The following is a 14923-nucleotide window of genomic DNA, read 5'->3' as shown; positions in this document are numbered from 1 at the left end:
CATTCCTGCATTTCCTTGGTCAGCACAGTTTTTCACAATAATTATCCCAACTTCCTGGCAATACTGTGGAATAAAACTGCAAGGAAAATTCCGCTTCTTGCACTGCTTTTCAAAGGGCAGCTGTTCTTTAAGAAAAAAAAAAAAAAAGCCCTTCCCCTCCATCTCCACCATCTTATTTATTTAAGGTTTCTTTAAAGTTTCATGCAACACCTGGTGTGCAAGGAGACACATGAGAGAATATTTTCCAAGAAGCTCTGCAGGATACATAAATACTGACCTTCTGATACACTGCTCTGTGACACGCTGTAGTTTGCTGAGAATCCCTCTTTTGCTATTGCACTGTCGGTGTAAAATACCATTGAAAGAATCCCTGTTGAAGACCGGACACGTCCTGGGTTGTTCTGCCCACAATAACGCCCTATGTGTGGGCCAACTGCAAAGAGACAGAATATAATAGTAAGCTACCAATTCTACTGCAACAATAGTTGCCACTACAATAAAGTACTACACTCCTAAAGACAGTCCCTCAGCAGGCAATAGTGAACCTATACAACATTTCAAAATCACAATCTCATCAGTAACTTAGCAGCGAACAATGAATTGCTTGTTCACCCCTAGTAATTTGACTTCTAAAATGTTCCAGATAGCACTTTGTAAACCTCTGAAAATGTAAAGAACCAGGATTTCAAAAAATGTCCTTTAAAACATGCAGAGAGGGCAATGATGTACAAAACTACGAAGTATTAAAGTATTTTCCAAAATGTGATTGAAGAACCTTTTTATGACAAGGACATCTGAATGGCCTGATTTGCCCACCGAGTCTACAAGATGCTCTGAGAACAGGACCTCAAACAGCACCTTCCAGGTATTATGCTCAGTACTGCAGATAGTATGTTAATTTTATAGTGAACTTGGAAAAACATTTATGCACTCATAGTAAGGCTATGACCAATGACTCCTTATCTCCTCCTATTTAGACTTTCAGGAGGATTTCTTAAGTATACCTCCATGTCACAGAACACACACACATATGCGATCTCTTTCAGTGTTAATAATGCATAATTCAGTTCCTGATATTTTTCTAGATTTCCAGCACAGTGAGATAATCTTTTTCCTTAATTAAGCTACTCAATTCGCAACCAACATATGTGGCCTTCTAGCACTTGAACATTCCCTACAGATAGGTCCCTAGGCTGTTGAATAATGGTACATCTGTGCTTACAAACATAAGAATAGATAATGCTAAAACCCATCCATGGAACCAATCATGGAAATAATCACACAAAGTCATTCTAATGCTTACACCACTGGCTTTCCAGGCTTAAATTAACACCATGTCATTTCTCTAGGAAGTCCATTTCATTTTCAGTTTAAAATAGAAAATGTTTATATATCCTAACTATTTACAGTTCAAAGAAAATCCTCAGCTAACATAATTTTGTAGTCATTTACTGGCATTTTCCAACAAGTAAAACAGTTGCTACTTAGAATAACTTTCTTATGTAAGCTACACATTTCTGTAAGGCTCTAGAGCTGCCAGAAAGAGGGAGCTCAGATGTTATAGCTCTTGCTGCCAGCATGTGCTTTTCAATCCATATTCTGGCCATAGCTAATTTTCAGTTGCCTTGGCAATCCCATGGCATTTAAAATATCTGCCAGTTCAGCCCTTTTCCACCAGGATTGCTCAATGCAGTATCGATGGAATGAAACACCCTATAGAGCATATGAGTTGAATTCTTCCTCATCCTAGAAATCATTAAAGCTTTACAGTTTTACTGGACTGAGAAAGTTGTTTTAGACTGTTGTCATTAGTGGCTTTTTAAAAACACAAAATAATGCCCCCACTCTGATTATTGCAGGTTTGTGTTGGTTTTTTTTTCCCTTTTGCATTTTCTGTGTGAAAATAGCTCTGATCCTGCTCTTTCCCATGATGGCTTTCAACGTTAGAGCTGCTGATGTTGCTCTGAACTGCAAGAAAATAATGAGGGTAAGGATACCATATTATGGCACTCCAAGCCTCACTCCTCCCATTTCCTGTAGGGAAGCCTTTTGGAAATGACAAACAGAAGAGAACTTTGTTTAAAGCAGACATGCTTTAAGATTCCCCATGACTCATTGGTTTATAATTTTTAAGACATATTTAGTGATTCTGCATTTCAGTCTTCTGCAGATGGGCCCTGCTGTCACAGTACTGTTCCCTTAGCTGCTATGTAGATGCAAGAGCCAGAAACTTGCAGAATATGACACAAAGACATATTGAATTCTTTTGCACAACATGTAAACTTTAGCCTCCTGAGCTTATATGGTATTGGTCTGAGCAGAACCGGATGAAATAGAGTGAATGCAAAGTTCTTTTTTTCTATTCAAGTCCATTCAAGTCTTGAAAATTTTTGAATGACCGCAAATTATCAAACTTTGCAGGTGTTGCCACATCAAAGAAGTGCTGTTGAGGAACACTTTCTGAGCAATCATTCAGGGGATGATACTGCAGTCTGCTTAGGTAGACTATGTCACCACTTTTGTTACCATCTTCCTGACCCTTCCTTACGAACTGAGATGGGCTTTGCTAATTACAGAATCACAGAATGACAGAATGGTAGGGGTTGGAAGGGATCTCTGAGAACCTTCTAGTCCACCCTCCCCTCCCCGCTAAAGCAGGTTTGCCTAGAGCACGTTGCACAGGATTGTGTCCAGGCAGTTTTTGAAATTCTCCGGAGAAAGAGACTCCACTGTCTCTCTGGGCAGCCGATATTGGCCATTTACAGTTCCAAATGGGAATTTCAGTGTAGCAGGCACTGAAAAGTCATTAGGCCCACAAAGTTCTTTGCAGTCTCTACCTGTAGACCATCACATCATTTTGTCAGCATCCTCCAGGAAGGCCTAATCCAAATATGGGTCACTTGCAAATGTCCTCACTCAAGGAAACATCTACATTATCTGCAGAACAAAGGCATTTCAGTGAGCCTACCACTTTGTTTAACTGCCCATTCTACAGCTATTTTTGGGACCTTGGCTCCTCTTTCCAATGGCATAGTACGATATAGTAGAAAACTGAGTAACTTCCACCTTAGAAGATGGAGGGGAACTAAGAAACCTGCTTTGCAAGCTCTTCCCAAAATGCAGAGTCTAATTCCAGAACCTCGATTATTCTTAATACAAATGTTTGAAGGTTTAGAGATCTGAGTGTGGAGCATATAGAATATGGCTGGTGGTTTAAGACTAAATGGAAACCTTACCCTTACTAATTCTTTTCTACCGTTTGCCCTTCTGGACAAAGAATATGCCTATCAGGAAATTTTGAGACTTACTGACACACCCATTTGCCCATCCAGTTGAAAACCTAGCTTTTGCAGTTCAGTCAAAAAAACCCCAAGAAAATGCAAGCAAGGAAAAAACGGTATATCAGACTTCTAAAATATTAAAAGAACTGTCATGTTAACTAGCCATTTTACCACATTTTAAAGCTGGTGTGCTGTGGACAGTGTTTTCACAGCACTATGATTGTTATCGACGAAACATTTGCACTTAATTTAGGATCCTAAAAGGAACTGAAAAATGAATCTCATCCTCACAGTCCAGTAGTCACCTGCACTGAGCTTGTGTATACTCTAACATCTTAATAGCTTCTCACAAGAGTGTAGAAAGCAGCCACCACGGAGGAGAAACACGCTTAGATTAATGACAAACTTCATTTGCACTGATGTTAACGACTGAGGTAAAGCATTCTGTTTTGCTCTGTAATTCAGTGGAAGCTCTTGTGGTATTGACCGAAGCAGCAATGCTTAGCCTGTGGTTCTCAAACCATATGTAAACGCCTTTAAATTACTTTTGAGCCTCTAGTAGACAGTCTATAGAGCTTCAAAGAGAGCTGCTTGATGAATATGTGCAATTCATCACTTAAGCTAGTCCTCATTTTGAGTGCGCTATTTTTCTTGAAAGTCATCAATGGACTGTTCTCACCCAAGGCTGGCTGAGGTATATTTGTGCCTTGGGCAAAGATATTTTTGGTGTCTAGTTTATTCATGCAAAACCACATACTTCTATTCTGTGATCTACTTACTCTCCTGCTCTAACTCATTCAAACCACGGTCTCCTTTCTGCACAATATCTGCAACATGCACCTGTAGTTCCCGAAAATTCTCCAACAGGGTTTGTTTCACTTACTGCTTTGTTCTAAAGACGAGACCAAAGGGTGCCCTTGGCATGCAGTTATGCAGAAACAAAATGCTGGGTTTGAGACATTCCTAAATGCCTACCATTCCCCTTGTGAACCAGAAAAACACTTACACCAGTGTTTAACTTCAGATCCGTAAGTGTCCTCAGTCTATTCCTTTTGAAGTCAATCTAACTGCTCACATGCTTCAAAGATAAGCACGTTTTGCAGAATCAAGATACAAGTAATTTAACACTTGCCAGATTCAATCCACTAAAAGGACAACCAGGTAGGTTGAGAACTCCATGATTGAGACAGAGCATTTCAGGATTAACATCTTTGTGAATGACTGCTACAGTTGTTGGCAAATTGTCTAACAAAAAATTATCTTCTATCAGAAAAATGACAATTACACAGAAGAAAAATATAAGTGGAAGTATACGGATTTTGACATACATTTTGAAACATCACTGTGAAAATTTGTTTAAGAGAATGTATCTTTTTTTTTTTCCCCTTTTTTGGGAGAGGAATGAAAAAAAGAATCACAGCTGTAGAAAACAGCGAATTTATTTCCTGCAGATCTCTAGTGACTGTAGCTGATAAAATTCTACAGTGAAAACATTTTCCGCTTATGCTGGGTTTCATCTACTCTAACAGGTATCTAAAGTTTACATGTGAGTTAGTGATCCACAGCTCCCAGTATAGACAATGAGATAAGAATCTCCAGAGGTCTATTAACTCTGCCCTAATGTAGCTGTCTGAGACAGATCAGAGTGAGGTGCTGTTCTCTGCAAAGAATGGAGGGACTGGCAGTGTCTGACTGGCATCAAACACTGATGCCTGATTTCCAGAGATGGGTGAAAGCAGTCTGTTCAGGGGGCTGTCCATTTAATTCTGCCCTGGTTGCAGCCATATCTATTTTCCATCAAGCTATTCTATTACTGTTATGACAAACTGTGTCCTATTAAAATAATACCATCATCCCAGCAAACCACAGCTGTGTGGCTGTGGAGCAGGGGATTTGAACAGGAGGACATATATATATATATTTTTAAATAATTTTAAAAAATCCTTCTGCTTTCTGTTTATATCAGTGTAGTGCAAAGGTGTCTTTAACCTCTAACACAAATGAGCAGCAATGCAGTAGAACAAAGCAAAATAGCTTCCTTTTTTATGGCTAAATAGAGGAGGCCAGAGACCATTCTCTGGACCCGCAGCCAATGGCCAGGGACTGTTTCTAGGACCAGACTAACTGTGCGACACAGCTCACTCCCATAGAGCTCTTCCCTCTGAAGCAGGATGGCTGTTGGGAATGTCCCCTCGCTTTTTTTGTCCCCCAAACTGTGCTTAGGATTTGCTTAAGAAAGTGCAAACTGATATGGGCTAAGATTGCACGGGCAATATGCCAGCATTTAAGAAGTACGCATGGCCATGCCTTGGCCCTGTTTTAGTTAATAGTATAGATAGATAGCCTCAGAATTTTTTTTCACAGACTAAGGGGTCATGGACAAATGGCTGAAAGACTCACCCTGGGTGAGCCTCCCTTCATCAAAGGCAACCATACTGTCTAATATTTTTCAGAAAGTTACTACTTCCATGTGGCTGCAGCTCAGACTTATTTTGCCTTCCTTTCTCCATCGCCACCCCCACCCCCCTCCCCCCAAGATTATCTGGATACTCTCTTTTTGATATCTAAAACTTTGAATTTCTATCTTCAGTTTACGGCCAGGTCATACCAGTGGTTTCCTGTGTCAGCTTTGCACTGCGGTTAAAATAGTTCTCCCTCCCAGGGATTCATCCTGTGATGCATTTATAGAGAAGCAATCACATCCTCTCTGCCTTTGTAGTGTTAAGTTAAACAGGCGTGATTGATTGCTGGCTATGGTTCGTCCTACAGTGAAATGCAGCAGCAAACACCTCCCTACAACAGCAGCGACATCCAACAGTTTGTGTCTAAGGAAACATTTCTTTCTAGTCTACAAATTCAGCTGAATATTTGCAAACATGTAAACCCTCTTATTGGATGTCAGGATCATTTTAGGTTTAGACTCTTTGTGAGGGAATTGGAAGGCTGATAATGCCTGTTGTTAATTGCTCTTTGGTACGGCTCGGTCACTATCTTGAACCAGGAAATTACCGTTTTGAAACCCTCTGACGCTAACAATAATGCATTTCTTTTTCATAATATTACACATAAATTGATTGATTGGATCATCTTTTCACATGCCAGTTTAAACGCAAGTGCTACAAGAATTCAGCTTGGACAGATTAGGCCTATATACAAATAAACCTATTATTAAATGTTCCAGACATCATTATTGTAGTGTTACAATACTGTTTTCCTAACAGAGGCGATAAATACAAAATAGTCTTTCAGCTACTGTTATGGTTCTTTCTTCACTGTTGGAGTGGATTGAAAAGAGCCATGATAAACCCATTAAGCATAAACCAAAAAGGAAAAGTATAGTATACATTAAAAAGCACATACCTATTTACTGCAGCATCAATAAAAGCTTTAATTAAAATGATATTTGGGATCTATCTAGGAAAACAGGGAAGTTTAAATATGTTATTAAAATATGTTCCTTAAGTTATATGTTTTCATTTAAATGAAATGTTAATGTAGGATTAGCAGTTTGTAGAAACTGCCACTGCTGTTCATAAAAGCAAATAAAATATCTATTAATATGGGTTATCATCACACCAGTGGAAAACTGAAATAGCTGTAATTAGTGCCCAGTACAAACAACATAAATCTTCAGTTGTTGAATTTTGCTACAAGCTACAAAATTAAGAAGTATGAGGATAGCTTCAGGATGCTTCTCTTTATCAGCTTATGCCATACACAGAAACAGAGAAAAAGGCATCACAAAGAATCAGCTTCACATAGTTGTTTGCACAATTAATATAAGCATTTGGGCACCCTAAAGGTTAGATATCCAGCTTGAACATCCCTTTTTATGCTGGAGCTGCAGCCTATCGAGCTGGGGTCATTGGAGAACTGGTACACGGCTGCCGTACCTAGAGGACACTTGGATCTTGGGTACCCATTGCTGTGTATGAAAAAAAAAAGTAGAAATCATGCAGCTGTTTGGTTCATCAGTCTCAGATGAACAGATTAAACAGGGATATGAGACTGGGCAGAGGGTGAAATGAGGGCTCACTGGCTCACCAGGCTTAGCTAATATCTAGCTATGCACTTAGTGAATTTGCACAAGGTCAAGTGTGGTCAACATCTAAGTGGAAAATTACTGAGATGGCAGGGAAGTAAGTTCCAGAAGGGTACCCAACACGCCCACCCTGACACAAGTGCCCAGCTAATCACAGATTATAAATTAACAAATTATATAGCCTTTGGATTTGCTTATAGTGTTGGAAGAGAGGGCACTGTAAGGGAGGAACCTCGCAGTGCCCGGTCACTGAAGTTACCTGAATAAATAGCTCAGTGACTGTTTGCTGACCTGGGCAATCATTTAGACACTATGATTTCAATTGTATGGACACCACGTTTTTACTCTGGGAAAGAAATTCTCTACCTTGACAGCTGGTCTGTCTCCCAGTCCCTCAAGCTGGCAGGTTAATACCTGAAGTCTAGTTTGTGCAAGCTGTCGGAAATTTCTGGACAATACTCACGAGTTAGCTGTGAAAATTTGGGTACCTATTATATGGCTTCATGTTTAATTTATTTTAGCGTAGGAGGTCCATCACCTATTCCCTCTAAAAACAGAAGTTTCCCTCAAGCCAACCAGTCAAAATTGAACATTTTTCATTAAAAAAATCATTCATCCTGTGATATGCTTTACTGAATGAATTTACAGAACATTTTCTCCATTTCTTTTTAATTCAACTCATTTCACATAAATCAAGCAAGGAACTCTCTACCATGACGTTTAAAAAAATGAGAATATGCCTTCTGCAGCTCACTGCGGGGTAATGGTTATGCATATCACAGTCCATTTTTCTCTTACCATCAGGGAATCCATCCCAGATTTCCAATCTGTCATAGCGACAGAACGCTCCCCCTGGAGTATTTGAATCAGGTTCTAGCTCAAAGCTTTCAAATTCCAGTATAATCTCTGACATCTTTGGTGCAAAGATAATATAAGTGCATTCAAGGCTATTGGGATATTTTTCAGGGAATCCAGGGGACTTTATCACTCCACTTGATGAAGTAAAGTTTCTGGAACACTCAGGTCCTGTAAGAGAAAGAGGAAAATCACCTGGGTTAACACTATGCTACTGAGCAAAGTAGTTAGCTGGAAAACAAATTAGATTGTATTGTCTCTCCAGCAGCAAAGGTTGCTTTTCAATGAAACACCTCATTTTAATCACTACATTAATCATTCAGTCAGCTTGTTCCTATTATTGATAGCCAGGTTTTAAAGTGTCTGTCTGATTCCCAATTTTCAATTTGTATGGAACAATATGAAAACCTGTACCAGCTCTAGAAAAAATTACGACAAATACAAAGTCATGTGGGAACAATGAAAGTGTAAGCTGCAGAAATCCCGACAGAGCCTTAGAGAAATAATTACAGCCCCTTCAAGCTCAAATCTTTAAATCTTATGGCTGACAGGCTTTTATTGGTGAAATAGAATTTTTTGCAAAGGCGGGTGAGTGAATTCAGTAGAGGGAGTAGTGGTTTCAGATTCCTGGAGCACTGACTCAGTAACTCTGCCAGATGTGACCTATGCCTCCTTGACAAACTAAATGTGAAAGGCAATTCGTACATGTACCAAGGGTGAGTGACTCATTCTGAGTGGTGTTGACACAGGTGCACGAGTAAAATGTTGCTGTTAGTGCAGGCATGATAAACTGTGTGATTACAGGCAGTGTTTCTAGAAGTCACCTAAAGTCAATGTTGACGCACCAGCTTTCCCCAATGTCCCCACCATGGCATAATGGGAAGCTCCAAACCGTGCTCTCGGTTGAGCAGAAAAGTGGCAGTAAAGTTGTAAGGATGTAAAAGACCACTGAATTTACCTTTGTGAATACAGAGGTCTAAAACTGGAGTCCCTCTCTCGTTGACAGATCACATTTCTCCTTTATTTAGATCCCTCAGGAATCTCCTCTGTGGATCCCACATCTGCAGGTGTGCTCAAAAGTCAGCCACAGGCATTGCCCACACATCCTCCCACTAGGCCAGCATAGATACCTCCCTCTGACTTTTGACACTCCGAATTTAATGGAAAGTGATTTACAGGATTTGGGGCATTGGTGGATAGCAGCTGATCTGGGGAGTTTGAGTAGGATGATTCAGGCAAAGGTCTTAGGACATGCAGTAAAAGAAGGATGCAGGTAGTGCAGTTTGGTTGCAACAGGCAGGTCTGTGCTGGAGGGAGAGCATGTGCAAGGTTTCAATTCATATGAGGATGCCCAGCATCCTTAGAGACCATAGTCAGGAGCGTTTGAGGATTTCCAGTGCTTAACACAGATCACTGAAGGAAAACAGTCTGGCTTGTTGCATATATGAATAATCTTATTTCACCATAGAAAATGTTTTCCTTGCAAATGTGCCAAATATATTACCCCCCACAGATTTGGCTACCTCCCAGTTAAATTTAACATTCAGGAGAGAGGTCTGGATGGATTTAGTCAGTTCAGGTATTCTTGCCCTTCAACAGACACTGATAGGAAATGCTTGAACTATCACATCAATATTCAGAACACTTCATGGCATATTTTGGAAGACGTAGATATTAATGCATATGTAACCTGACCCATTCCAATTTGGGAAATTACATTTTGCCTATAATTAAATCACCCCATTACACATTAGTTGAATATTTCTCTTCTCTCCCTGTCATTCCCTTTTCTCCTTGTCATGCAAGGGAGGGTTATATTCTGGTTGTTGCTCCTCACTCCCACCAGTAGCTGCTGTTCCAGGATAAAATAGCTTTGCTATGCCATTCATAGCATAAAGTGCTCTGTACTCCTCTTGGAATCCAATAAAAGATGCAATATAAAATGTAAGCCAGGATCATTATTGCTTTATTAAATACAGCCAGATCCTGGGTCTGTGAGTCCATGATCATCAGGCTCCTTACACTCACACATGGTATTTCAATACCACCTTGTCAATCTGGTTCATGAAAGAAAAACTGTTTTCAGAAGAGCTGCCACACTAAAATGCCCTCTACAGATTTTGACCCTTTATTGACACTGTGAAGAAACTCCAGGAATTAACACTGAAGCTACAAGGAACTCCATGGGGTGATCTTCGTGGACAACGGGCAGAAAAGGTTCTTTCAGAAACCTGACTTGTGAGGCAGAGAAACTATATGTATGAATCTCACATCTACATGTGAAAAGGTATGAGCTGAAGAAAAGATAGAGAGGAGGCAATAGAGAGAACAAAGAGATGACATTGGGGATAATTTCATTTGCTCCTGTAGGTGACACTAAGCCAGAAAATCATTTGCCTTCTTGGTTGACACTGTCTTTTTTTTCAGTTTACTCCATTAATGTGGTCATCTCAATTTAGGAATGTTGAACGTGAACTGTGTAGATTCTCTTCTAGTGAATAGGCCACTCATCCATCCTAAGACAGGCTGGCTGTTGAAGCCAAAATGATGTACATTTCAGATGGGCTAAATGTTGGGCAATGTGTTTTAGTCTGAAATTCAACTTCTTCAAGCATCTTTCTGGCTAAGGAGCTGGATGAGAAGGAAAGACAGCTCCTACTCTCAAAGTCTAGACTTCATTTATCACAGTCATTCTGTGTGCTGGTCTCTCCTTACAATTTCCACGGTGTGTGACATTTTAAGCATCAGGTTTAAAATTCAGCTTAGGACACAGGTAATGTAATGCAGTTTTTCTTTTCAAAAACTCAGGTTGCTCTCACAGGAATTGTGAGAGCAAAACTGTGCTCTCACAATTGCAAAAATTGTGTTCTGAAATGCAGCTCAGTCTTCAGCTCAGCACCACAGAACCTTGGGCTTGGGCTCATTTTAATATGTCCTATACCTGGGAAGTGATGAGCTAAGTTGTGAATATGCTAAAATGAAGCATGTTAGTCTGGTGCAAGCAACTGAACTTCACTTGTGTAACAGGGTGAACTGGTGAGCTTTGTTTCGTACAGATATTAAAATGTAAATTTGAAATGGTATATATATGTGCATTAACTCAAAAGTTAAAAAGGGCTGTGTTCCCACAGCAGCTATAACTTGTATCCTTTATGTACACACAGCATTTTCTAGCACTGTACCTGGTGATAACTTTCCTGCTTTAATATGCAGTTTATGTGGAATGAACTAGAGTTAAAGTTGCTCTGGGAGCCATAATTTTGAGTTTCTAGACTTCTCTGTGTGTAAAATCACTTTCATAATGCCATCTTAACATGGTTAATGTGTATCATTGAGAGATGTAAATGACTACACAAGGAAATAAACACGATGTTCTTGTCAGAGCTCTGAGTTGCCATTACACTATTAGGAAATAAATAAAAGCGTTTTTCTTGGAAACTCTCAGTTGCTAAAACAGATTGTTTCACAGGTCACTTCTTCACATTCTTTTACTTGTGTTTCAGCCCTGTTCTTTATGAAACGTAGTACTGTATATATAAGCACTAGGAAACTTCGGGACACAGTTTCAAGAGGTTAGCCTCCTAAAGACACCAAAATAAATAGAGATATTTTTTCAGGGAAGCTTGGTGTCATTTGGATGCTGAGTTCTTTCAAAAAACGTGACCCTGAAGGTCACCAAAAGAATTTCTGGGGGCCAAGAGTGGATTTACAGACAGGGAAGATGGTGAACAAGAGGTCTGTGGCCCCAATTAGCACTGTGCAGAGCAACGATAGCATGCAATAGAAAAGAGACTTCACTACTGTGCTTATCCTCATTAACAGTACAGCTGCCACCAGGTGCGTGTGCTGAACACCACTGAAAATCTGGCTCTGGTTTAGGTGTGTAAAAGGTACAGGAACTGGTCTTGGAAATGGGACGCTGTCTGTGAGTGGTGTGCATTGCAAATTTGGAGTTTTGAGCTGCTTTTGTGAATATGACCCCGAACATTGACGTTGAAGTCGATATTTTTATCTAGAAAGTTAAACTTATTGTCTTTTTATATATTACAAGATTTGGTCCTGTTTTCTCCAGGCGTGGAATATATGAATTATTTTTCTCCATCCAACTATAAAAAAAAATGATCTTACTGCTGTTCTAGCCATTGACTCAGAAAGAGAGTTACCACAGAGGGACTGTCTCTAGTCTGGTTAATCCCGGGCTGTTGGTTTCTCTGTTTTCTCTGTGCCCCATACAGCTATCTGTGCCCACCAGTACTGAACTCCTGGCACAGGCATCCAGCAGGGCATGCCCATGAACAGTGTGAACTTCTCCTCTCCTTTACCTCCCAACTATGATTTGTGAAAGCAACAGCAACATCATTTGTGTACTCTGGTACTTTGTGAGCCCACAGACATCACTTGGGAATCCAGAGCAAAACACTAACCAAAATAAGTCAGGGACTCAGAAGGTTACAGTGCTGTAAAGGAAGTGACATTGTAAATCATACAGTAATTATTATCACAAAAAAAGAAAAGAAAAGAAAAAGCTAATGATTTTAAGATGGTTGAAACAAACAGCTGATGAAGACTATCACATTACACCCAGCGGAGTCAAGCCTCAGATGCAGCTGACTCATTGCATTCATAATGATTTGCATCTATGGAATACAGGTCCCACTTTGGAATGACAAGAGTAATACAATTTTTTTTCAAGCATTTCATGCATTCCTTCCATTCCAAATAATTACTATGAACTTTCTGATGCAAGCAAAATCACAGCGTATGAGCTATATAACAATAAATTGTTTCTCACCTCTTTTGAAAACTTCGTAACGGATAGAAAATCCTGCTCCATGTGTCTCATAGTCGGAAACAAATTTAATAAAAAGATATGGTCCCGAAGACACTAGAGGAGGGGGAGCAATTTTTCCACAGTACTTTCCCCATAAGCGTCCTTCAGCATTATCTCCATCAATCACTTCAACATAATCATACCTGGTAGATAAATGGAAGGAAGAAACTTTTAACTTCCAGGAAAGAAGGAGACCTAATTAATTTAGAAACCATAACACAACATGGATAATCAAGAAAAATGCTAGCTTGCTTGGAAAATGCATTATGCTGAAAGATGTAAGCAAAATGAAATAATTAAAATGGACTACATTATGTCTGTAGACATCATCTGGCAACATGGAACTATTAGGAAGAATAGTGTCCATTATGCTTGCAGACAATGTCAGCTAAAGTAACCAATTAACAAAAAAAAAAAAAAGGAAATCTCACGAGCACAATTCTGTATTATTAAATTGTGTTCCTTTGTCTGTGTAGTGTTGTTATCAATACATAATGCATAGCATTCTTTTCAAACTGTGAAGTTCTGTTATGAATTCAAAAATGTCTTTGGCTGGAGCTCTTTATGAACAATGCTTTGATTTCCATGTGCTGTCCTCCAAACATATGTCCCCAGAATAATAAATAAAACCTAAATGTTAGATTTTGTTCAAAACTCCACCATGTTTCAGATCAGTGGTAGAAAAATCTGTTATTTTCCTTGTTAGCTGGACAATTAGGCTCAAATCACAAAATCCACGTCAGTCACAGCACTTGCTTTTTCTCAGACAAAACTTGTTTCATTACAAATAATTTTTTCTTAGGAAATCAAGAAGCACATGTTATATTATTCATATTTGTACAGTATGTGATTACAGAACATCATGATTACAGGCTGGGCTAAATCCTCCCCTGGCTACTTGCTTTACTCCTAAGGACTTTATAAGGAAAAGCACGTAATAATGCAATAAAGATTGTTATTAACAGTTTGCCTGGAAGCAACAGTCATGTTCCTCAGCCCTCTCACCAGAGATGCCAACATGCAGGGCCTGGTCTGACAGATTTGGTTTCAGAGGGCTGAGGAGAGCCCAGCAGCTTGGTGAGCTGAGCTAGCTGAGAGAATACAAATGAAAATAAAAGTTATGGGGAGGCAGAAGCTGCAGGTGCAGAGGCAGGTCTATTTTTAAGCTTTATTAGCAGATGACTTCACTCAACCCTGGATAGGAAGGAAAACTAGACACAATCTGTAGAATTAGTTTTATCTTCTCCTAAAAGGTGGTGGCATTTGGAACCCGGGTTGTGCTCTGGACCTCTTTCGCACTGCAGCAAAAGGATTTTCTCTGCGTCTGTGTCTTAGCCATGCTGCTGTTTCTATATAAGAAGTTGCTGTTGGCCAGACAATCTCATTTACTTTTCATTATCCTACTACGACTGACATTAGAATGTTACTATTAATTTGTTTAGACCTTTATTCTACTGTTATGTTTGCTGAAATGCTTGGAGCATATTAATATACAAGGAAGAGCTAAAAATGACAGGACAATAAAGTGCATCTGGCGTTTTTAAAGAGATCAGAGGAGAAAGATGTCTTCATGATGACCAATGTCATTTTTAACAACTCTGCTCCAAACCATCCAGGGCACATTACTTATGTTTACATGAAGTCCTGTGAGACAACTGCAAGGATGATATCACTAGTTAAAGTGGACGGCTTAAGGCTCCTTAAATTAAAAATGACATTACCTCATCAGTTAAAATTGTGTGCCAGCTTTGGTGTATATCAAGTAGAAAATAAAGCTGACACTGATGGAACTGTAAGCATTAACATATGTGAAATATTGTGTTAACTGCATTTCCTCTTATGTATTTGATTTTTCTAGTAGCAATTGCTCAGCTAGTTAGCTTCACTGTCCCATTTCAGATTGGCGGAAATACA

The 14923-nt window shown here is 39.5% G+C and overlaps 1 protein-coding gene across 1 annotated transcript in view; it reads right to left on the bottom strand.

Moving 5' to 3' along the window:
• NRP1 (neuropilin 1) overlaps positions 1-14100 on the bottom strand; it is a gene marked incomplete at both ends in the record, with an annotated part of 49636 nt that extends 35536 nt beyond the window's left edge. The window contains 4 exons of the mRNA XM_010132693.1: positions 278-433; positions 8122-8349; positions 12971-13152; positions 14015-14100. Of these exons, the coding sequence (XP_010130995.1) occupies positions 278-433; positions 8122-8349; positions 12971-13152; positions 14015-14100 (652 nt within the window). The remainder of the gene's footprint in view (positions 1-277; positions 434-8121; positions 8350-12970; positions 13153-14014) is intronic.
• Between the last annotated feature and the right edge of the window lie 823 nt (positions 14101-14923).

Source organism: Buceros rhinoceros, unplaced genomic scaffold, assembly GCF_000710305.1.
Source record: "Buceros rhinoceros silvestris isolate BGI_N320 unplaced genomic scaffold, ASM71030v1 scaffold43173, whole genome shotgun sequence".
NCBI lineage: Eukaryota > Metazoa > Chordata > Aves > Bucerotiformes > Bucerotidae > Buceros > Buceros rhinoceros.
Note: the sequence above shows the minus strand (reverse complement) of the source record. Positions and strands in the feature narration are given on the sequence as shown.